Source organism: Budorcas taxicolor, chromosome 8, assembly GCF_023091745.1.
Source record: "Budorcas taxicolor isolate Tak-1 chromosome 8, Takin1.1, whole genome shotgun sequence".
NCBI classification, from domain to species: domain Eukaryota; kingdom Metazoa; phylum Chordata; class Mammalia; order Artiodactyla; family Bovidae; genus Budorcas; species Budorcas taxicolor.
In genome coordinates, this window is record NC_068917.1 from 115,559,966 (window position 1) to 115,584,178 (window position 24,213).

Here is a 24,213-nt window from a genome sequence, read left to right on the forward strand (position 1 = left end):
AAACATCCATCTTGGAGGCAGGTGTGGAGTGGAGACATGACCCTGGTGACCTCAGAGGGACAGGCCAGCTTCCAGCCTGGAGGCCCCAGTGCCACCTGCCTCCTCAAGTCTCGGGGGCTATGGGGTCACACGTGAGATGGGCAGGAAAGGGGTCCTTGCCTCGGGGAGAGCTTCCCTAGCACCTTTCTCTGTTACTCCCTTTCTAAACGGCTCTGGAGTCAGTAAGAAAGGAGATGGCCCTCCCTGCACCCAGAGGCCACCCTGGACCGCTGCTCTGGGAGGCTCAGCCCCAGGACACATGCCAGCCTTTCCTGAGGAGCCACCGGGACCACCCAGAACCCAGAGTCCATGCCAGACGAGCGCCCAGTGGAAGGCATGTTTCGTGTCATAACAGTCTCAGGGGCTATGAATCCGTCTCCCCGGCCAGTCGCCTGTGCTGCTGGGGGAAGTCTTCCACACATCAGGACACGGGGCATCTCACGGAAAATCTCTGGGGAGTGGCCCTCACAGCAGACTGTCCCCCAGGGATGGGGCTGGGAGCCTGGGATGCCTGCAGCCTCCGGACTGGCTGCGAAGCTGGTGCCCACTGATGTGGGGGGGATGGGAGAAGAAACAGATGTCAGGGGCCAGAGCACAGCTTCGGGCGTGATGGGGTACCCTGCTCATGTTGGGAGTTGGAGGAGCCACCTGAGGCCACAGGGGGCAGTGGGAGAGGGCGGGTCCTGGAGATAGGAGGGGCGCAGCCCTATTGCCAACTGGGCCCCGGGCACTCAACAGTCCCCAGCTGAGTGCCCAGGCGCCCAGAACAGACTGGTGGACTTACACGCTAAGTCTAAGGATGACGGTGCCCAGGGCCCCAGCCCTGGGCGGCAGAGTGAGTGCCTCTCAGGCCAGCAAGTGGGGGCTTGCAGGAGGGAAGCGCTCTGGGGGCTCCTTAGGGAGAAAGAGCCTCGATCTGCCACTGTCCCCGGGAGGTCCCGAGGCTGGTGCAGCCAGGCCGTGGCCCCGATACAGCGGCTTTGGTCTCCACAGGCTTGGTGGGCATCGGTCCTGAGCTGCGCTGTGTTTGCTCCTGACTGTGGTAATGTCCCTCGAAGACGGGAAGCAGTGCCTCGGGCCCTGGGGGCTTGAGAGGCATCCATTTCTTCCCAATTCTGCTTTAAATAGACCCAGAACTAAAATACTTCTGAAACGAAGCTTCAGTTTTCACTGCATTTCCAGGGCTAATTTTCTTTGAAAACCTCCTGTCCAGATGGACTGGCAATATTTAAACTTGTCCGCATCTGACTCTCAGGGGCCCAGCCCTTCCTGGACAGCTAGACCGTCCTCCATGACCCCAGCAGAACATTGCGTGTGGACACGGCAGCCCAGGAAACTCACGCAGCAGCAGGCTCTGTGTGTCTCTGTGAGCCGGCCGAGGGCAGGTCACAGGTCACGGGGACCACAGCAGGCTCTGTGTGTCTCTGTGAGCCGGCCGAGGGCAGGTCACAGGTCACGGGACAAGTGCATCTCAGTAAGGTGACTTGTGGAGACAGGCAGGTTCGCACAGATGTTCACATAGTATCAAGCGTGTTTCTCACTAAAATACTTTGGTTCCTCCAAAGAGCATCTCTTAAAGGCTCAATTAGACGTCAAATATTAGTTATTATTGAGGGAGAAGGGTCGCTGTCAAATCCTTTTCTGCAGCTGAACTAAGACACACGTCTCAGGAAGGAGACAGCAGCGCTGCACTGTGTGGTCTCTGGATGCCACAAGAACATGTAAATAATTTTCTTATTTGAATTTGATGTATTTTGAGTGGAAATGTCTACTTTGCTATTTTACCAAAATTAATTCATTTCCTGAAGATGGCTGAGTATCTAAATTAAGGCTTATACATTTTTAAGTGTTACAGTAATACAATAAAAGCAGATCAACACATCTGATAGCAGATTACTGTTATATTCTTCTAATTGAAATCATTATTAGAATTATCATATAGCATTATCATAATAATGAGAAGAAGTCATTATTATGATGATAAGATTAAAAACATCTCAGGAAACATGAACGGTGGAGTAAAAACAGGGCGCGATTCTTAGACTCTTCTTCGGGAGGTTGTCTGGAAGACAAGTGAAGTCTTTACAGCTACTGGAATCTACTCAAGACAAAGGTCAATAAACTGCCAAAGGGTATGATGAAAATAAGGGAGCAGTGTGCAAATACTATTTTTAGAAACACACGGTATCTTTACACAGGTCTGGGGGCTTCAGAGATGACGCAACGCCCTGGCATGACCCGATGCCCCGCCAAGCTGAGGCAGTATCGTGAGCAGAGGTGCCTCACTTCCCTGGCCAAGACTGTTGGGAGCAGAAGCGGCTGGTGGGAAACGCAACAGAGGAATCACGTGAACGGAAAGTGTCTCCCGAGCTGCACGAGAGGAAAGCCCCCCGCTGGGCTGGCACCTGCCAGCCCAACTCAAGTGGCTGCGTTCCTCTCCATGACTTCCCTCCTTTAATCGTGTTCCTTTCCACAACTTCCCTCCTTTAATCTCCACACGCTTCTGGGGTCACTCGTGTCTTCCCTCCTGAAATGTGGCCTTTAGAGGTTCTCCTAGTGAAAGCCTGTTAGTGACAGACTCTTTCAGATCCTCTTCCTAAGAACAAGTCTTTATTTTAACTTGTTCTGGAAATACGTTTTTGCAAGGAATGCAAAGATAGACCAATAGTGATGGCTCTTGTCTCGACGATTTTGAAAATAGTACTTACTGGGATGCTTTGCGGCTTCCATTGTCACTGTCGAGAAATATGTTGTTAATGAAAGTGTCAGTCTTCATAAGTGACCTGTTTTTGCTGGCAAATTTTAAGTTCGACTTTCAGTCACAAAGTCAGAGGCGAGTACGACTCTACACGAAGCTCAAACACAGGTAAAATGAATCTACAGCAACTGGGGTCTAAACAATGGTCATCTTTTAACGGGGATGTAGTGTGAGATTCCCCACTCCAGTGCTCTTGCCTGGAAACTCCCATGGACAGAGGAGCCTGGTGGGCTGCAGTCCATGGGGTCGCTAAGAGTTGGACACGACTGAGCGACTTCACTTTCACTTTTCACTTTCATGCATTGGAGAAGGAAATGGCGACCCACTCCAGTGTTCTTGCCTGGAGAATCCCAGGGACAGGGGAGCCAGGTGGGCTGCCGTCTATGGGGTCACACAGAGTCGGACACGACTGAAGCGACTTAGCAGCAGCAGCAGCAGCAGTGTGAGATTCTGGTGACGTGCTATATTCTGACCACGGTGCTGCAACATTTATTGAGCTGTTATTTCAAAGTTGTCTGCTTCTCAGCATGTGCCTTATGTTTTAGTTAAACCGTTAAAGATCATTCTATCGTTCACGCATTCATTATCTCTGCCTGGGAGACCAGCCTCCCTTCTATCTAGAAGATTCAAGTCGTTGTTTAACGTATATGTTTGTTTAACATTTTAAAATGTATTTCATTTTAATTGCTTTTTCTTTTTGCATCTGCTCTCCATCTGCAGCCACTGTTTACAGGCTTCTTATGTGTTTCCTTACAATTTCTGCGAAATTCGGTTTCCATTTTGGGCTTCAATATACTGTTCCTGTACACGCCTGAGTCATTCAGTTCTTTGCAATGACCCTAGTCTTTTGCGTTCATTTTCTGAAAAGCTTAACTAGAAAATCAGCCATTTATCATCATAAATTCTTCGTCCTCTAATTTTAGCTCTGTATTCATCTGTCGCGGGTGCACTGGCACCCTGAGCCCCTCAGAGGCCCAGGGCAGCACCCACGCTCTAAGCACATCTGATGGAAGCGCCAGCCGCTTCTCCGGAAAAAGGAAGCAGTTCTGGACGGTCAGGCCACGCAGGAGCAACCCCTCTGTGTTTCCTCTGCGAAGGGAGCCCAAGCAGCGGTCAACCACGGGGGCGGGACGGAGCGCGCGCGCGGGTGCCGGCGGGTGCGGGGGCGGGACCAGGACGGAGCGCGAGGGCGGGGCGGGGCAGGGGCGGGGCGGGGCAGGGGCGGGGCGGGGCGGGGCCAGGACGGAGGGCGGAAGGGGGCGGGCGGGGGCGGGGCCAGGACAGCCCGCGAGGGTGGGGCAGGGGCGGGGCCAGGACTGAGCGCGCAACGGCGGGGGCGGGGGCAGGGGCGGGGCCAGGACCGGGGGCGGAAGGGGGCGGAAGGGGGCGGAAGGGGGCGGAAGGGGGCGGAAGGGGGCGGAAGGGGGCGGAAGGGGGCGGAAGGGGGCGGAAGGGGGCGGAAGGGGGCGGAAGGGGGCGGAAGGGGGCGGGGCCCGCGAGGGTGTGGATGGGCCCGACAAGGTTCAGGTTCAGGTCTGGGTAGGCGGCACTGGTGTGCCCGAGACTCCGCTCAGGTCACTGGTGTGCCCGAGACTCCACTTGTCGTAAACATTCGGCCGGGGTCTGGATGTGAACAAGGATGGACTTAGAACCCTAAGCGCTGTGAGCCGTCCCTGGGCCTGGAAGAGAACACGCAGCCAGGCTCCTGCTCCCGGAGGCGAGGGGCGGGAGAGGCAGCACCCGGGCGGAGAGCGGATAACAATTCAGCTCCACGGGGGGAACACAGGAAAGCTGTCACACACACAAGGCGACACCAGGAGTGTCTCGGGAACCACACACAGTCTGGTTAAACAGGAGATAGGAGACGCGTGCTTACTGTGTTGCTGGAGGCTCCGTTCAGATGCAGACCGCTGTCGAAGAGGGGCGAGGAGGCCCCGCTGCCCGGCTGGCTGGATGGTCCCGGGGACCCTGTGAACGAACAGGCTGTACTGCAGACGGGGCTCCCGGGGCTTACCTGCAGGTCCACCCGGCGGGTCCCCAACAATCCCTGGGGGAAGCGGACGGGAACAGGTTGGGCTTAGACCCCTAAGCCATGTGAGCCGTTCCCAGGTCTGGAGAGAACAGACTGGCCCCTGGGCTGCGAGCCAGCGCGGCCCTCACCGCGCCGCACGGCCGAGCGTCTGGGGCCCTTGGGAAGCGCGGCAGGGGGCAAGCAGGTCAGCCTTTCCCCACCCCCAGGGAGACAGCGGCCTCCCCCGGCCCATCCCCAGCCCCCACGAACCTGCACTCCCCGTTGCTAGGATAACGATGCTAATTTCCTAAGTTATTCTTGACTTTCTGATAACTTGATATTCTTTCTTTCTTTGACACGTTTGATTATCTTTCACTGCAAGCTGCTTTAGTGAAAACTAGGAAGATAAGGTGAGTTCGAGGAAAGTGATATTTGTAAAAAGAGGAGGCAGCTCTGGACTCAGCAGGGAGCCACGGCTGGGCCTGGAGCGCAGACCCGGGTGGACTGGGCGGCCAAGTCCGTCTCGAGCCCTCTGTCTGCTCTCAGCAAGTTCAGAGACAGAAAGGAGTCCCTGTGTACCCCCAGCCCGTGGGCCTGTCCCCAAGCGTCCCCCACTGCCTGCCCCTGTGGCTCTGGGTGGTTGGGGGCAGCAGGGGCACAGTGAGACCAGTGCTCACTGCACGTGGACACAGGTGTGGACACGAGTCTCCAGCCACGTCAGCCCGACCACATATCCAGATCCCTCACCAGATGCCAGACTGGGTGCCAGTGGCCCCAGGACCCAGGAGGCCACCACACTCAGGCTTGCCCCTGCGCCCGCCCCCCCACCCAGTGGGCAATCTCTGGAGAGAGCCAGGGGCCCCACCTCTCCTGTTCTCAGACGCCATGGGAAGGGCCCCGCGGGTCCTGGAGGGTCAGAGCTGCTGCCTGCCTGAATCACAGGTCCTTTGTTTTCCTTTAGCTTGAAGAGTTTCAAGGCTAACATTAACCATCAAAAGCCAACTACTGGGGGATAAGTGATATTAGGCAAAAACTCCAGACCAGCTGGGAAGCCAAGTCTGACCGGCACATGGGTTTGTTGAATCAAAACCCAGACACTGCTTTAAAATCCAGACTTCCCACTTTCCTGGAAGGTGACAAAACCTGACTCTACGGGGTAAAGTCCCCGAGTGACAGGCACTGGCCGGAGCTGCGGGACTTCAGCAGGGGCCGCCCACCGCCCTCATCCCCACCCCACAGACGGGGCCGCGAGCACCGGTGTGCACCTGCAGGGGAGCGGGATGCACACGGGTCCCTCCCGAGTCACCAGCGTCCGTGTCGCGGAGGACGGAGCTGACAGCCCGGCCACGGTGCTGCAGTCACTCCTCCGAGACACAAGCCCCTGGTGTGGTAGTTATTACCACCAGTTCACAGATGAGGAAATGTAGTCGATGTCGTGCAGGTTACTTCTGTGATCTTGGTTTTCTTCCTGAAAAGTCAGGAGCCCGTTTGCAGGCTCGCCCTCGAAGCCCCTGGCACAGTTCGGGTGAAGCAGGTGCCCCATCACCCCGGTTCCCCTTCAGACACTAGACTGCACAGGCAGGGCTTCAGCGGGCTCGAGGGAACCCGATGAACTCGAGGGTCTTCACACGGACGCGTCCAGGCCGTCGAGGAGCAGCTCCAAGACTGAGGCCGTCTTCCTTCACGCCCCCCTTACCATCCCACCCTAGGTTGTGCGGCCAGAAGACAAGTGTGGGCAGCCTGTCTGTCTATCCCTCTGGGATAACGGGACACACACAGCATCCTGACCGTGAGAATCCCTGCTTCTGAACAGGCTGTGGGCGTGTTACACGGCAGGACGTCGCAGGAGCAATAACACATGAGGAGGAAGCTGTTGGCCCCCGTGAGGCCCCCCACTTACCTAACGGGAGCTTCAGAAACGACGGTGCTTCCCTGAGATACTCGACAGTGACGGTCACCTCATCGCCAGCATTTTTCAGAAGATGCACCTGTCAGTGTGACAAAGGACAGCCACTTCACCGCTGCAGAGGGGCCACAGAAAGAAAGCCTGCATCCCCCCCAGGGCTTGCCGGGTGGCTCGGACGGGAGAGAATCCGCCTGCCACACAGGAGACCTGAATTCTATCCCCGGGTTGGGAAGATCCCCTGGAGGAGGAAATGGCAAGCCACTCCAGTATTCTTGCCTGGAGAGTCCCATGGACAGAGGAGCCTGGTGGGCTACAGTCCACGGGGTCGCAGAGAGTCGGACACGACTGAATGACTAACACGCTTCGCCTGTCTCTCGAGGAGCCAGTGTTCACAATTACCTCTGAGACTCTGGAAGCGCCACAAGCCTCCCCAGGTGGGACGAACGGATGCGGTGTGTCCCCAGGCACATGGCTCCACGCCTCATCGGCACACAGGTGCAAAACTCGGCCCGGGCCCAAGGCCAGGCTCCCCGCACACTCGACACCACTCCCCCCACCCCGAAACCAAAGTCGCGGGAAAAACCCACGCGGAGTACCAATCGCCAAGCCTCAGACACGGGCACACGGGCCCGCGCGTCCGCTGTGATGCTGCAAGCTGCAAACACGAGCTCCAGGGTGGAAACGACCCTTTGGTTTGGAGAAAGCGAGTGCATTGCGTCGCCCCTCTCAGTTACACGGTCACCCACCCCCAGGTTCAGGTACTTCACGCGCAGTGACAGACAGCTGCCCACGCTAGCTCTGGAGACAGCTGTGAAAGCCCAACATGTTTCCCGTCAGGCCAACGCAATCCAGACACAGCAGACACAGCCCAGAAATAAGAAGCTGTAAGCGTTCTGGCCCCGGCCCCCTCGGGCAGGTCCCTGATGCCTCCATGTGACCTCCATGTGACCTCCAGGGCAGGGCACCCCACCCAGCCCTCACGTGCATAGGCACCCGCTTCTGCCCGGAGAACCCAGGAATGCCTTTCCTCTCACCCAGGGATGTTCACATGCCCCCCAGACCCTGACGTCCCTGCCCCGCCCCGTGCCTCGGCCTGTGAACCCCACTGAACACCCGATCCCGGGTCAGCTGAGCGAAGGGAGAGCAGGACAGCACCGTGAGCATGAGATCGGACGGCCTGGCAGCTGGGGGCTCGCCTGGGACCACCCTCCGCCCCGCCCGAGGCCCCAGAGACAGGAGCGCACCACCTCAGCCCCTTCCGGCTGACAACCTGTCTGCTGGGAAAAGTGGCCCCGGGCGATTCTGATCAAAGTGCTGGGTCACCGCACTCTCTCCTCCCGCAGGGAAGTGAAGGGACCTCCAGCAATGCCCTGCGGGTGTGGGTGTCCGAGGGTAGCGGCCACACCCGGGGAGGGCTTGGCCCCCACAGAAGCTGCCGGGTCCTCAGCTCATGGGGTTTTACGCTGAACACCCGGGCATCACCTGCACAGCAAGAGCCCGAGCTCTGGGACCCTCTCCAGGGTCAAGTTCGCCCACTGCTTCTGTCACGCGGATCTGCACACGTGTGTGCAAGCACACGCACACACACGCACACACACACCTGGAGAAGCAAGCAACCAGCCTCAGCTCCCGCAGGACACCTTCTACCAAACACAGCTTTGATCTGCTGAGTGAGCCGTGCGGCCACACCCATGAGATGCTGGGAGCGGGGTTCAGAGGGTCCGCGGGGTTCAGGGGGTCCGCGGGGTTCAGGGGGTCCGCGGGGTTCAGGGGGTCCAGGGGGTTCAGAGGATTCAGGGGTGAGGGCTGGGATGCGGCTTGGAATCTGGAAGATTCTGTTTCTGCCATTTTCGAAACACAAGGGAAGGCTTTATTTCTAAGGGTTCTTGAGTTAAAAACCAGCAGAACTCACGATCTGGCCTGAGATCTTAGCGGTAACAAAGCAGCTGCGTGTGACTAAAACGCGTATACAAAAGAACCCATTTCAACCTGAAAAGGAGGCCTCACAAAATGAGTCAGCACCTTTTTGGTGATTATGGCGTTTTGTTAATCAATGGCTCTCACAGTACCTAAGACCCTGGACTGCCGTACTGGACTAGAAGTTAATTTAACATTTGAGATTTTGAAAAAAATTCTGACCATGTTGCATAGAAACGCAGTTTTGCCCCATCTCTCATTCTGAGATCCCTCAGGATCAAGCACAGGCCCTGTTCTGGCCTCAGCGGACGACAGGCTGGGGTCTGCGGTGGGGGCTCCGAAGCAGACAAGTGGGGCCGGGGTACCCGCAGGGGCACCCGTCACCCCAGCGTCCCCGCCTCCTTGCCATCACTAACCTCTGCATGCAGGTCAGACCAAGCACTTTCCCAAACATCGATTTCCCTTCCTCTCTGAATGGTGAGAGGTCTCGGAACTTGCTCAATAAAATTAAGTAAAGCTCCCTCCCTGCCAGGGCTGCTCCAGTTTTCCGTGTCAGTATGGATGGGGACACGGGGTGCCATCAACAGCGGGCATCGGCAGTTCCCGCCACCCTGAAGGAGCGAGGCGATTCCGAGGCAGGAGGCGACGCGCAGGGCGAAGTTCATCCTGTGACCTTTTCTGTTGAGCAGAACTGCCCTTTTCCCTTTTAGTATTAATTGAATCTAGGGTTTACTCTGAAAAATGAGGGTGTGAAACTCTGTGATTTATGAGGTCTTTACAAATTTTAACATTTTTATGAACTTCATGAACCTGAAAAGCTGAGATCATGTATGTCATTAGCCACGCTGATTCAAGCATGGCTTTTGTATCACATAAGACTGTGGACTTATAATTTGATAATTTGGTGCAAAAGGTATATTTATATTAGTCAGATATTGGAATAGCTCTGTGTATTAAGTTTGCACATCTTTACTCGGAAGCTTTCCTTTTGGACGAATGCTTTTCTCCTCCCCAGGGCTGGGACAGAGCTACCGAGCTATGCATTGTCTCGTTTTGAGTTACTGTGCGTATTTTCACCTTAAGAAAGCAAGCTTTTGCAGAAATTGATGAATAACACAAATGTAAGGTTTAGGAAGTAAATTATACGTCATCCATTTGAACCTAAACCTTCAACTATGTGTCCCCTCCAGCTCATATATCTTACCTCCATGCCTGGAGAGAGTTAAAGGAATCCTTCTCTTAGTCATGAACCACTAATATGCTGCGTTGTGGAGCCTGACCCAGCCTTGGTCAAGGCTCACATCTGGAAAGGGGCTGGGGCAGAGCCTGTGGCCCCCATGTCCACGGGCCAGCATCCCAGACGTGCACCACAGGTGAGCGTCCTGAGATGCCCTCCAAGGTGGATGAGCACGCAAAGCGAGGGGGACCCTCACAAGCTCCACACGGGCCACCAGGGAGGGGTCCCCACTCCCTGAGTTTCAGCCTCCATCTTCAAAATAGGAGCCACCAAATCCACCTTTCACAGCATCTGAGAGGCGCCTATGAGCACATGCATGAAATGCACATATAGAAGCAAAATGATCAGGATAAGAGAATCTCTAATAGAAAGAACAGCATCCATAAAAAGTCACACACTTACCACTTCCTCGTGGGTTGCACTTTCTACATTAATGCCGTTAACCTGAAAAGATAACAAATTAAGAATTTTGAGGATAATAATTGATGAGTCTCAGTTCAGAACTAACAGGAACTGACATGCGACAGAGCTAAGGACTGAAGTTCAAGATACTGACCTGGAGCAGGGCGTCCCCTACGAACAACATCCCTGTCTGGTCGGCTGCAGGGTCGCAAAAGGGGCAACAGTGTTAACAGAGACTCAGAGACGTCATACTCCTTGTGGTGGTGGCTGAAGCACAGTCTGCAGCAACTGGTACAGTGTGTGCAGGTGTGTGAGTGTGTGCACACATGTGTGCATGTGCGTGGATGTGGGAGCCTGTGTGGGCTAATGTATGCATGTGTGCATATGGGTACATGTGTGCGTGTGGGTATCTGTGTGTGCGTGTGTGTGTGTGCACGCATGTGGGAGGCAGTCTGCGCATGTGTACAGGTATGCACATTGAATATGAGCGTGTGCACACGTGTGAATATGTGTGCACGCATATGGATGTGTGTGCATGTGGGAGTTTGTGTGCATGTGTGCACAGGTGACTGTATGTGTGTGTACACATGTGCATATCTATGCACACACATGTATGTGTGGATGTGGGAACATGAGCACATGTGTCTGTGCATGTACACATACGTACACGGGTGTGGGGAAATGCAACGTCACAGCACCAGCCCCTCCAATGCGGCTACACATTCAGCTGATTTTAAGCACATTAAGAGAGTTACTTTCCAAACACAGAGCCTTGTTTAATGAGAAGCACAAATGAAGGGTTCCATTACACACGTGGAAAGTCTGATCCCCATTTTCCATTAAGTCGACACAGACAATAAAATAGGAATGATAGAAGTCCCTTAGGATTCCCCCTCTTTCCTGGGAACACATTCACACAGACTGTTTTAATTAAAGGGAATGTGCTCAGAATATTAAAGGAAAAAGGAAAGAAAACCTTTGCATTGTACAGTTTGAGTATAATCTCTACAGCATATTCCTACTTAATTTTCCTATTATCATAGGGGAAGAAAGAAACCTTCTTTTAACAAGACTGAACAAATTTGCACCAAACGTAAAGCATTTTTCAGTGTAAACCCTGACAGCTGTCTTTTCTTTAATGCAAGTGCCCGACTTCGGCTCTGCTCGCCCAGGAACCCCCCCTGAGGGGCCCAGCTTGCAGCAACACTCTGTTGTCCACACCCCCAGACAGAGCCGGGAGCCCCGTACCCGCCCGCTCGCCGGCTCCGGTGTTTTAGACGTCTGGGTTGATTTCAGTGACTGATCATTTGGGCCACTTGTTTTTGCTCTTCTTGGGTTTTTAAGTTCCCGCTGTTATGTTTAAATTCACCAACAAAGAGGGATCCCTGGAAACACAAGCCCCCTCCCTCCTCAGTGAAAACGCCCCCAGGCCCCTCTCTCTCTGCCGGCGACCTTGGTCTCACTGTGTGATCAGGTCTGCTGTGTAATTTCCAGGTCCTGTCAGTAGAGAACCTCTATTTTTTCAAAGTCCCCTCAGGGTTACTGCCGAAGGCGTCTTGTATCCACGGTGAGAACCAAGAAGGCTGGAGCAGCTATGACGCAGGTGAGTGATGGCCGAGGACCCCCCCCCCCCAACACCACACACACACACACACACATACAGACACACACCACACACCACACACACACACACACATACTGGGCCCATTCTCACAGGGGTCTTTCGCCTTCATCTGGATTAGTTTTATGTCTTTGGTTAAATATTGAAAACCAAGTGATAAGCTATTCTTTTTTAACAGTGGCATTCTTTAAATTCCAGAAAAATATTTAATGTCAATTGTCAATGTTAATTCTAGTCATTAACTATATTAAATTTTGTTGAAAATAAAATACAATCTTTATACCACTAAATGCAATGGTATTTTAGGTAGCTAATGAAGTTAACATTTACAGAGACTGCCCAGAAAAGCCTCCATTGCTCATTAGGTGAGACCTACTAATGGAGACCTCTGTCTCTCTCTCTCTCTCCATCATTTAAAAAAGCCAATTTTTAAAACTTTCCAATTAAATCTTTGACGTGTTGTCCCTTTGATGGTTTTTAGTCTTAGAACACAAATTGGTGGTGGTGGTTTAGTCGCTCAGTCGTGTCTGACTCTGTGACGCCACGGACTGTGGCCCACCAGGCTCCCCCGCCCCTGGGACTCTCCAGGCAAGAACACTGGAGTGGGTTGCCATTTCCTTCTCCAGTGCATGAAAGTGAAAAGTGAAAGAGAAGTCGCTCAGTCGTGTCGACTCTGTGACCCCACAGACTGTGGCCTGCCAGGCTCCTCTGTCCATCGGATTCTCCAGGCAAGAGTACTGGAGTGGGGTACCATGCCCTCCTCCAGGGGACCTTCCTGACCCAGGGATCAAACCCACATATTCTGCATTGCAGGTGGACTCTACTGACTGAGCCACCAGGGAAAGTGGTAAAATGGATGATAAAACAGTATCGTGGAAGTTTGATTTTAATTAAAAATTTTAATTAATGTTCCTAAATAAAATAAACTTTTTGGTCAGATTAAGACAGGTTAGTGGGTTTCAGTTGAAAGTGGCTCCAGCTTATTTCTGTGGTAACCCTGTCATTACATCAGGATGTAAAATGGAAATAGACCATATATATTTTAATTCACATAAATACTCAAACATGCAAACTAGCTACAAGGAGATATTCTATATTTCTGTTATACTTGCCTTTTCAAGTCAAATTAATTGCTATCACTAGTGTTATGTGAGGTTATGCACATTTAATCATTCTTTGCAATATAATTGTGTTATAACAGAAATAATTTGTTTTCTCTGCAAATTAATTAGTAAGATTCAGACATGTTAAACATTCATTCACATAAACTTCTGGGGAATGTTAGAAAATGATAATGCTTCCTGAAAAGCTGTAGTGTTAACTGCACGAAGAATCTGGGTTAATAACACGGAAATCCCCTGTCTCTGGTGTCTCATACCCACTTCATTGTCCTTCACAAGCACCGAGTCCTTTAGGCCCAGGACCAGTCACGTGTGGGCACGACTATCACCCAGCAGGGGTCACTGGCGCTGCGGTCACAGGACCCGGGTTGACCCGACCCCGGCTGAGCCCCTGCCCCGCCCTCAACTCCCGAGGAGCCCTGCTTCCCGACACACGTTCACCCTCCACCACAGCACAGGGGTGGGCTTTTTATACGGAAAGATGGTACAGAATACTCAGATTAAAAAGCGGGAGTCTGGGGGAGCACTGACTCACCCCCATGTTTACACGGACGTGCTGTGCGTCTTGTGCGGACGCGGGCCGGCCTGAAATAACCCAAACAATCCTGGCCCTGCAGACGAGCAGACACCCGGTGTCCCCCCAGGAGGCAGCCTCCCGCCACACAAGCGTCACTTCAGATCGGAGGGATGAACTACCAGAAAATGTTACCCATACCTCTACACTTACTGCAAAAATGGATGTGATACGTTCGCTCCTTTGTCGTAAAAGCTCTTTGGTCCTCACTATTAAGCCCAGGATTGCTGGTGCTGGTCACTCCAGTCTGTGGCCCCGTGACCCAGAGTCGGAGAAGGAGAGACTGCCCTTCACAGACCCGAGTGCCCAGAGCATCCTTCCGCCATGTGGTCCACCGCTGGCGGGGTTTGCTGTTTATGAACCACAGCATCCTGCTCTGGAATTTACCACCAGGTCTGATGTGTCAGTCACCTCTTTCTCTCGGTGAAGAATGACCTAAGCCTACTCGCTGTTTCAGACCACCTGACGTTCACACATTGTGAGCAGACAAGAGCGCCAGTGCGTGCATCTAAGGCGACCCAGACGAGCTTTGCCTCCGGTAGTCCAGGGTTAAGGTAACTCATCCAGGAAGCCTGCCCTTTAGTGCGGAGCTCATCAGCACCCTGGGCGAGTGGTGCTGCAAGAGGAGGATAAGTGGGGAGATGGAGACCCTGACCCAGAGGTGCTGAGACACGGGGTGCTGGGGGGAGAGGGGCGGGGAAGCCCTCGTCCAGCCTCGTATCACACACTCTTGGCTCAGAATGGGGGAAAACTCCACCAACTTTGAAAATAAAGATGACACAGTCTGAAGAGCTGTGCTGAGGTTCCATCCTTGGAGGACACGCAGGATGCGTGGAGCCCCCTGGCCAGCAGACTCAGTAGGGACGCCAGCTTGGATCCACGCATCGGAGAGTTTTAAGTAAACCATCTGCAGGACGTGCACCCAGCCCAGCCGCTGTGGCTGCAGGTGGGAATGCTGCGGTAGCTGACCTGGGGGAGGGGGGACACGGAAGCCCCTGCCCCGCCTGTGACTGTCTTTTTGCAGCAGATGGCTGCTGTGGGGTGGGGTGGGGGGACTCGGTGGCAGGCCTGGAGCACCAGAGCTCTGGGCTCCTTGACAGCTGACTTCCATGAGAAGCCCCCGGGGACAGGGTGGGGAGGGTGGTAGGCAGCTGGGCAGAAGCGCTGAGTCTTGGCATTGTAGCAGCTCTCCCACAGGCTCTGCACCCCTCACCTGACCCCCTGCCAGTGTCCTATCAGGCTCCACACGGCTCTGCCTGGCGACCTGCACGCTGCCGTCCAGCGCCTGCTCTTGGGGCTTCTCTGCGGTCCCGCTCGTGAAGCAGTCAGTCCAGGGAGCACTGGCTCTGTCCTGGGTCCTGAACAGGGACCCGCCCAGGCCCTGGGGGTCGTCACCAAGGCGATGTGTTCCCCTCCCAAGGAGCCACAAAGGGGGCTGAACCACCGTCAGAGCAGCTGCGGACCAAAGGGCTGGAAGGTGGATGAAGCGAAGCCGCTCAGTCGTGTCTGACTCTCTGCAACCCCGTGGACTGTAGCCCACCAGGCTCCTCCATCCGTAGGATTCTCCAGGCAAGAGTACTGGAGTGGGCTGCCATTTCCTTCTCCAGGGGATCCTCCCGACCCAGGGATCGAACCCGGGTCTCCCGCACTGCAGGCAGCTGCCTCACCGTCTGAGCCACCAGGGAAGCCCTGGAAGGTCAATGATATGCTTTTAAAAACATTCTCTTCACTTTATGAGAAAGTTTGAGCACAGACACCATTGCGATGGGCTGTGAACAGCAGCATTCCCTGAAGAGGTCGCCCGCTTCCTGAAGCCTGGGGCACGTACGTATGTGGACTCCTTGGGGGACGAGGGGCAAGCGGCCTCAGAAGGAACACCAAGGCAGGAGCTGCCGTGTAGATGGAGACAGAACCAGGGGAGAGGCAAGGACCGAGGGGAAGGGAAAGCTTCCCACTGGATCAGCCAGATCCATTGATTAAATAAGTCTCACAGGTGCAGCTAGAAGCTCATCACCAGCCTTGCCTGGCGGCAGCATTTCACGGGAGTGAGGGGCCAAACACAGGTGAACGTGCTGGAGGAAACAGCACACGAGGCCTCGGGCCTCACCCCCAGGAGGCCCCGCAGCACCCCGAGCTCCGTTTGACAGATCTCGAGGCCGTGCCTCCAGAAGGCAAAGGGCGGCGACAAAATGTCTAAGCACCTGTGCCAACCACATACCCAGGGCCGACGCCCTGCCAACGTGGGAAGCCCCCGTCCTCACTGAGGGGACCCTTGATGCAGCCCCACCCTGACCCCGTGGCAAGGACAGCGAAGCCACAGCTGGGCACGCAGCCTCCCTGCGCCTTTCCTCCAGCGCCAAGGCTGGTGCCCCAACGTTGCCCAGTTCTGGAACATTCTCTGGACAGCAACCCGGGCGGTTTTTAATGTAAAACAGACCTTCTGACCCTGCACTGGACCACCCCAAAACGACCCCTGTTGGCCCTGTCACCCCCTTACTTGTAAACAAGACACAAGTCCCTCTCCAGGACGAGATGCTGAGGACCTGCCCCAGCCTCCCATCCCTCCTCTCCTCCCCAGCTGCCCTCCCCCACTGGCTCCCCATTTCTGAGCAAACAGGCCCATCGACCCTTCATCTTGCCTCCTTTCTGAGTCTGGGATGCCGCCCGGCAGGGCCTGCTCACACCTTACTGTGCTTGATTCTAATATTTGCTTAAGCATCAGCCACGGAGAGATTTCCACTGACCACCTTGTAACAACAGAGATGCTCCGTCCACTGCTCAGCACGCCCCAGCGTCGTTTAATTTTCTTCAGGGCGGTGGTCACTGTCTGAACACGTATTATGATCTGTTCACTGACAGCCAGTTTTCTCCCACTGGACATAAGTGTACACGGGCAGTGTCTTTCCAGAATGCCCAGAAGAGTCTGATCCATACAAGGTGGCCATCGAGAGCAGGTGGGTTGGTCTGTGGGTAAACAACTGAATAAACGGTTTTATATTCTTCTCTGACCTCTGAAACTCCAATACTTTGGCCACCTGATGCAAAGAACTGGCTCATTTGAAAAGACTGAAGATTGAAGGTGAGAGGAGATGGGGACGACAGAAGATGAGATGGTTGGATGGCATCACCGACTCAATGGATGTGAGTTTGGGTAAATGCCAGGAGTCGGTGATGGACAGGGAGGCCTGGTGTGCTGCGGTTCACGGGGTCACAAAGAGTTGGACAGAACTGAGTGATGGAACTGAACTGAACCGAATGGTTTCCAGCCGCTTGATCCCTAGATGCAACGCCAGGTGGAAGTCAGGATGCTGACCCCTCAGGTCCCCACATGAAGCGGGAGAGAAGCCCTCCAGCTCCAGGTCCCCTCTGGGGTGACTGTGAACCTGCCTCCTCAGGGAGGGGACCAAGCAAGGCGAAGCCCTGTGGCAGGGTCCCAGGCCTGCCCCTGAGGGTCTCACCCCCAGGAAACACCCTAACTCAGTGGGCTGGTGGTTGGGGTGCAGGTTACCAGGTTATCGGTGTCACGTGAACCTGCCTCATGTGTGGACAACTTTCCGGAGCCTGGGCTCCTGCACACGAAGGACCCTCCTGACACCGACACACGCGGCAGCTCGGCCAAGGGCCCCCTGCCTGCAACACGCACGCGTCCTGAGCCAGACCCTGAACATGTGAACTTGGTGAGACCATCCCGGGTCCAAGATCTCAGCTCACTGAGCATTTAACTCGGGAGTACAGGGTATAGAGCACCCACAGTGAAGAGGGGGGCGTGGGTGGGACAGTCGCAGCAGAGGAAGGGGCGCCCTGGGGTGGGGTGGGGCTGCTCCCCAGCCTGGCCAGGGCAGGATGTGGCGGTGGAAAGGAGGCCCGGGCGGGCGGGATGCGGGGCCCAGAGGTGCGGGAGGCGAGGAAGACCTGGTTGGGAGACTCGCTGGGTTTGAGATGCTCACGACACTTCCTGGAGCTGGAGAGCGGAGTCTTCTTTCCAGGAGTCATGTCTGCGCATGTGAGCCCTGCCTAGGGGGCCAGACCCAGGGGGCCGCAGACGCGGAGGAGGTGATTCTGTCACCCTGCAGGCCGCCTCGGCCTGTTTACACCTCTGCAGGGAAGGGAGATGCTGTTCCTGGGCTGAGCGATCTTTTTCTGATTTTAAGCTTATTCCTGAGAGGGGGTCAGGCAGGAAGGCCAGGGGTCTCCAAACGGGGCAAACAGGCCGCATGTGGCCGACACGTTTCTCTCTCTCTCAAATGGCAGGGGGAAACAGACTGCCCGTGCCAGCTCCTTCCTTCGCTCTTCAAACTTAAAAGGAGGGTTAAGATTCTGTGCTGCCACGGCGACGCCCGGCCCCTCCTGAACTGAACTTTCCTCAGACCTTGAGCTAACCAATGCATTTTTCTTACAGAAATGTGTGTCGTAAGCTATGTTAATGAACTGTGTATTTACCCTAGATTCTGTTTCTTCAAGTCGTGAGGGCTCTGAGTATTGAGACATCTCTTTTTTCTAATTAGCAGCCTGCTCGTAGCTATATAACACCCAGCTGAAGACTAGCAGGGGAGCACTCTTTCTGCCCCCTTCTGATGTCTATGTCAGAAGTTTTCTCTATCTCTTTTATACTTTAACAAAACTTTATTACACAAAAGCTCTGAGTGATTAAGCCTTGTCACTGGCCCCGGATTGAATTCCTCTCCTCCAGAGGCCAAGAATCCCAGTGTCTTTCACAGCTCAGCAACAACCTTTCATTGCCCTGTTCTCATCCTTTTCTGAAACATATTCATACCCATAAATTTAAAAATTTACTTACAAAAAGGAACTAAGAATGTTCACAAGCAGATTTGAGCAATCCTCTCAATCATTAATCAGCCAGCCAGATGGTTATGGTCCCACGGAAACGACTATACACTCCAAGGCCAGCAACGGCCTGATTCATCCTCCTAGCAGACCCTCGATCTACACACAGGGGCCACCGAGCCCCTGCAAGCTCTTCACTTGCATAATTGCAGCACTTGTGTCACACAACAAAAGGATGTCAGTCCAACAGAAAAGTATATGCTTCTTTGAAGTGCTTTGAAAACCTTGAAAAAGAACGGCCATTTGGTTCAGAGACCTGGGTCTTCATGGTTATAATTAAAGCCATATTTCCTGATAAGACTGGAATCCTTTTGTGTTGCCAAGAAGACCAGCATTGGAGGTCTAGGCTCTTGTTTTTCCCTCCTAACAACAGCTGGGGGCTCTCTAGGAAAATCATCCCCTGCGGAAGGCAAGCGGCGTCATGGGCTCAGGACCCTTAACGCCCACAAAGTGCGATCCACCTGCTGCAGGCTTTAAGGGCGGGCTTTGTGTCTCTGCTGGAAAAACGAGAAACTGCAGTCAAGCTGCATCCTGAGTGTCCTTTTGGTACAAAAGAGTCTTCATGCAGAACACACGTGTTGTTAAAACCTCTTTTCCACACGATTGAGGTCAAAGCCACAGTGGGGGCTTTACCTCACCACGAACAGTCCCTGCAGGAAAACATGACCGTGGACCTCTGGCAGCATGAGGCCCGAGGCCACCAGGCTATGCCAGCAGGCCCCTGCCAGATGTGGGCCAGGTCTGAGCATCCTGGGGGGAAAGCGTGACTTGTTCCCCCAGCCCAGGAGTCCAGGGATCTCATCCAGGACCTCAACACCCTGGCCCTCGACCTCATCCCCTTCAACACTCAGGCTGGCCCTCGACAATGTGGGCTTCACGTTCAGGGTCGGGTGTCCCTCTGCCTGGGTCAGGCAGGATCACCCCCTGGACCTGCCCTGATGGAACAGGCAGATGGGCGGCTCCAGGGAGCGGAGGAGGTGGTAAGAGCTGGATTTGAAAGTGCCACCAAAGAGTTTATCAGAAAAACATGCACCCTGATGGAAAGCCACCTGCCCAGTACTCACTTGCCCTCACCCTCAGCCCTACACACTCTGACCTCCCAGGAGAGGCAGCCCTTCCCCAAACCATCTCCACCATTTCAGCACCACGGCCAGCAGCCTTCCTGCCTGGCCCCGCGGCTGTGACGGGATTTTACACTGGAACCTCGTCACACTGGCCCTCAGTCCACTGCACCCCCCAGAGGGGTCTGTCTTTCCTGAGAAATCACTGCCATGTCCGTGTCTCCTGGGGCCAACGTGATGCCACACTGTGGGTCAGTATCTCTCTTAAGGGCTGGCGGGATTGAGGATGAGAGCACAGATAGCTGTGAAATAAGATGGCAGGCGGATGGCCAGGCGACACACACAGCGGCTGTCTTCCCACTGAAAACAGTGCACTAAGCTCCAAGCTGCAGCCACGCACACACAGCCACGTGGCTGCTTTTACCTGCGAGGTCTCTGAATATCTTCGATATGACCACAGGGACGCCATGTTCCACGCCACCCTGGAAGACAGGCATGGGGCACAGTGGAGAGAGAGCGGGGGCCTCCATGGGGAAGCGTCAGGGAGAAGCAACGCAGTCATACCTTTATGCTCAGGCCCAGGCCGCCCACAGGCTGTCTGCGAAGCGTAACAGTTCTGTGCTTTAAAAAATTTAGAAAACAAACCCGGTTTAGGTTAAAATGGACAATCAGAAAGCGAATGCAAAATGTATACATTAGCTTCTTTATTAAAACTTCAGACATATGGGGACATATGTATACCTATGGGTGATTTGTGCTGATGTTTGGCAGAAACCAACATAATTCTGTAAAGCAATTATCCTTCAATTTAAAAATTAAAAAAAAACTTCAGTAGCCGTTTATATCTCCAAAGGGGAGCAGCCTAATCCCCACAGTGACAGCACCATTTCAAGCCTGCACTTGGCAGTGCTAGAGGGAAACGGGCAGCCTGGCAAGAAACGGCCGCGCTGTGCTGGTTTAAGATCTGCCTGAGGCCCTGCAAAGTCGGCCATCTCACCCCGTTCTGGCTCAGGGATGGAGGCCCCGTCCCCAGGCCCTGCAAAGTCGGCCATCTCACCCCGTTCTGGCTCAGGGATGGAGGCCCCGTCCCCAGGCAGCAGACGGGGAGGATACAGAGCACGTGCTCAGCTCCCCGCTTCTAAAGTCTGCCTTCTCCCCTGACCCCCAAAGAGGCTGCCTGCGCACCGTGCTGCTCTGCACAGCTCACCATTCTTAAATCAGTCGCCAAGTAATCGATGCCAACTTGCGAACGATTGGCCATTTCACGTCCTGACCCAGTTTAAAGCTGCCGGTGCTGACGAGAAGCCAAGACTAACCCTGCCGTTGGTCACGCCCCCTCTCAAGTGTTCAAACATGTAAGGTGTGTGTTTGGCCTACACTGACTATTTGTCAGTGAACAGGGTTGGCCAAGGTTGATCAAGTGGTGTAGGAAGCATGTTCACCTCCAAAAGTAGCAACGGGAATAATAAAAGGGTGTGCACTGCTTTGACAATTTCTGTAAAAACTGGAGAGATTCACAGCAAATACGCTGGCATACGGCCAAGATGGAGGATAATTACATAGGGTTCTGCGTGCTACTTTTCAACTTTTCATATGTTGAAAAACTACATAATTAAAGGAAAAAATTATAAAATGTTTAGTAGACTATGCAAAATGCTTTGCTATCATGATTTTAGTTACGTAAAGTTTCACTGAAAGACACATTTTTGTGTCTTATTTCCTTATCAAATGGCTTGTGTGCACACTCACACAAACACATATAAACCATTATTTATTCTATCCTTAAACTAAACCACAGTGTAAGCTTTTATAGTGAATTTGGCCCTTCCATTCACTCTTCGTGGGATCCCCAGATGGCTCAGCGGCAAAGAATCTGCCTGCAATGCAGGAGACGCAGGTTCAATCCGAGTCGGGAAGATCCCCTGGAGGAGGAAACGGCAACCCACTCCAGGAGTCTTGCCTGGAGAATCCCGTGGACAGAGGAGGCTGGCGGGCTGCAGTCCATGGGGTCGCAAAAGAGTCAGACACGACTGAGCACACACACATTCAGTATTCCGAGGTTTTCATGCTCTCAAAGCCAAACTGTCCTTGTTGAAGAGAAGACTACGGATTGAGTCCACACATTTAATGAGCGAATGCAGGTGCCGAGGGCCAGGACCAGGGCGAATTCCACAAGAGTCCGAGTCCCGACGGCCCAGCAGCTGGGACATTCCTGAGAACTCGCTGGCAATCCATCCTCCATTTGTTGCGAAAACGCTGCCTGCCCTCCTCAGAGAGCGTGAGACTGGCCTCCCTGGTTAAACCCTCAGCTCCCGCCTCCACCCAGAGACGGCGCCCTGGTCCCCGCTCAGGACCGACCCCTGCTCTCCAGGGCCCGTTCCGTGTCTTTCGGATCCATTTACATGCAGGCCAGCCACCCCCCCCCCCCAACACCAGTCCTTGCCAGTGGAAACAGTTCTTCTGGAGATGACCCACCCAAGGAAAAGGGCGGTGGCCCTTCTAAGACATGCAGACTTCAAACAGGACTGCCTCCTCCACAGCACGTGTACAGGGCTAGCTAGCGATGGCCACAAGCAGGGTTTCTCCCGACTCAAAGTGAGCCAGTCAATCAAAGCCTTGAGGTTGGCTCGGGCCAGTGTAGGAAGTGCCCAGAACATAGAGAGAAGGGTTCTGGGCCCGATTCTAATTTCTCCAACGACTCTGTGGATCTGTGATACGAGCCAGACAAAGCCTGTGAAGAAGGCCAAGCACACGCAGGACACACGTGACCCCAGAAGAGAGACAGGAGCAGACACCCCAGGATCCAGCTGAGGGCCCTCCTGATGGACCAGGAGACCCGGGGATGGACCGGGAGAGCAGGCATCCCTCCAGGGCCTTCGGGGGTCCCAGACCCCCGTCCTCCACCAACCCAGGGCTCGCCGGTGTCGGGTCCCGGCTCCCACGTCCCATCTGCCCTCTGCGTCTCCAGCACGTCATCCGCCAGCTCCCCTGCTGCGCCAGGGCCCCGAACCCCTCACCTGTCTTCTCCAGCTCTTGGTTTTCATTCCTGAGATTTCTTCAGATCTACCTTGCAGCTCTGACTTTTCGTTTCCAAATGTTATTTAACTGGTACACTGAGATTTCAATTTCATTTATTTTTTCTTTATTCTCTTTCGCTGGTTTCACAAAGCCTGGATCACTTTATACAATCTCTCCTTCCTTTGTCAGACTGTTAGAGCCTTCTGTTTAGTCTTCAGACGCAATGAACACACGCCTTTCACGTGAGGCACTTGGCTCTCACAGCTCGACGTCTCTGCAGACCCACCTCTTCACCGTTGCTCATGTTGCTTCCTTCGCTGCTTTATCCCCACAGTCTGCGAGAACCCAGAGTGGGGATCCTCTCAGGCCCCGGTGGAGAGTGTGCGTGTTCCTCCAGAAGGCCTGCACCTTCCGTCTGCATGCACCAGGGCCCCCTGCACCTGACACCATCTAACTGCATTTTCAGCGGGAGGATTTTCAGGCCACAAAGTAAACCACAGCACAAGACCCAAGTGAGGGGCAGTCGGGATTAGTGTCCTCAGGGGCATTTGCCTGGCTTTGTCCCTCTTCCTTCAGAAGCCAATGCCGGCCAGGCAAGAATTTTTTCTGCGGGGGGTGGGGGGCTGTCTTCAAGGTCACACTCTCCCCGTGTGACTTGGGACCTCCTCCCTCTGGGTGGACGGACTACGGTCAGTCATTTCCCCTGGATCAGCCCCGGGCCTCCCCCTGAGGTCCGCTCTCCCCGTGTTGCCCAGCTTAAGCTGGGCAGCAAAAACTAGTCCAAGGACTGGGCCAGGCTGGGCTCACACTGTGACCTGTCTCGAGCTTTGCCAGGGTCTAGTACCGCCTGCCCTTCCCTCCTCTCGATGCTCTGGGTGCGACCTTGAGAAGTTACAGGCAGCACCCAGACCCTCAGGCAGAGAGGAGCAGCTCCATGTTGCCTCAACCCTGTAATTAACCCTGTGAGCTCAGACCAACAACTTCCGCTATTTCTTAATTTCCCAAACTGAGGGTATAGAATTCTCTAAAATACATTTCAGCCATAAATGTGCTATGACTTAAAGTGCCAGATACAACACAGAGATCTTTTAAATTCTTTCCTTCTGTCACTACTTTTCATGCAAGCCACAAAGGTAACCTTACAATTTAGAAAAATAAAATATGTCAAATGTACAGACACAATATAAAAATGAAGCAATCTAAACAGAAAGTCTGAAACATAACAAGCCAGCTTCTTCATATGGCAAAGCACATTCTCTCTTTAGGAGATAATTAGAAAACTCAAGTCAGTCAGTCAGTTCAGTCACTCAGTCATGTCCGACTCTTTGCGACCCCATGAATCGCAGCACACCAGGCCTCCCTGTCCACCAACTCCAGGAGTTCACTCAAACTCACATCCATTGAGTTGGTGATGTCATCCAGCCATCTTATCCTCTGTCGTCCCCTTCTCCTCCTGCCCCCAATCCCTCCCAGCATCCGGGTCTTTTCCAATGAGTCAACTCTTCACATGAGCTGGCCAAACTATTGGAGTTTCAGCTTTAGCATCAGTCCTTCCAATGAACACCCAGGACTGATCTCCTTTAGGATGGACTTGGATCTCCTTGCAGTCCAAGGGACTTTCAAGAGTCTTCTCCAACACCACAGTTCAAAAGCATCAATTCTTCAGTGCTCAGCTTTCTTCACAGTCCAACTCTCACATCCAT

General features: G+C 53.9%; 1 protein-coding gene across 1 annotated transcript in view; it reads right to left on the bottom strand.

Moving 5' to 3' along the window:
• SNTG2 (syntrophin gamma 2) overlaps positions 1-24,213 on the bottom strand; it is a 79,750-nt gene that overhangs the window by 47,300 nt on the left and 8,237 nt on the right. Inside the window, exons 3-8 of the mRNA XM_052644572.1 lie at positions 20,057-20,113; positions 19,917-19,974; positions 10,425-10,468; positions 10,271-10,312; positions 6,709-6,796; positions 4,674-4,765 (exon numbers count right to left, since the gene is read on the bottom strand). Coding sequence (XP_052500532.1) covers positions 4,674-4,765; positions 6,709-6,796; positions 10,271-10,312; positions 10,425-10,468; positions 19,917-19,974; positions 20,057-20,113 — 381 coding nt within the window. The remainder of the gene's footprint in view (positions 1-4,673; positions 4,766-6,708; positions 6,797-10,270; positions 10,313-10,424; positions 10,469-19,916; positions 19,975-20,056; positions 20,114-24,213) is intronic.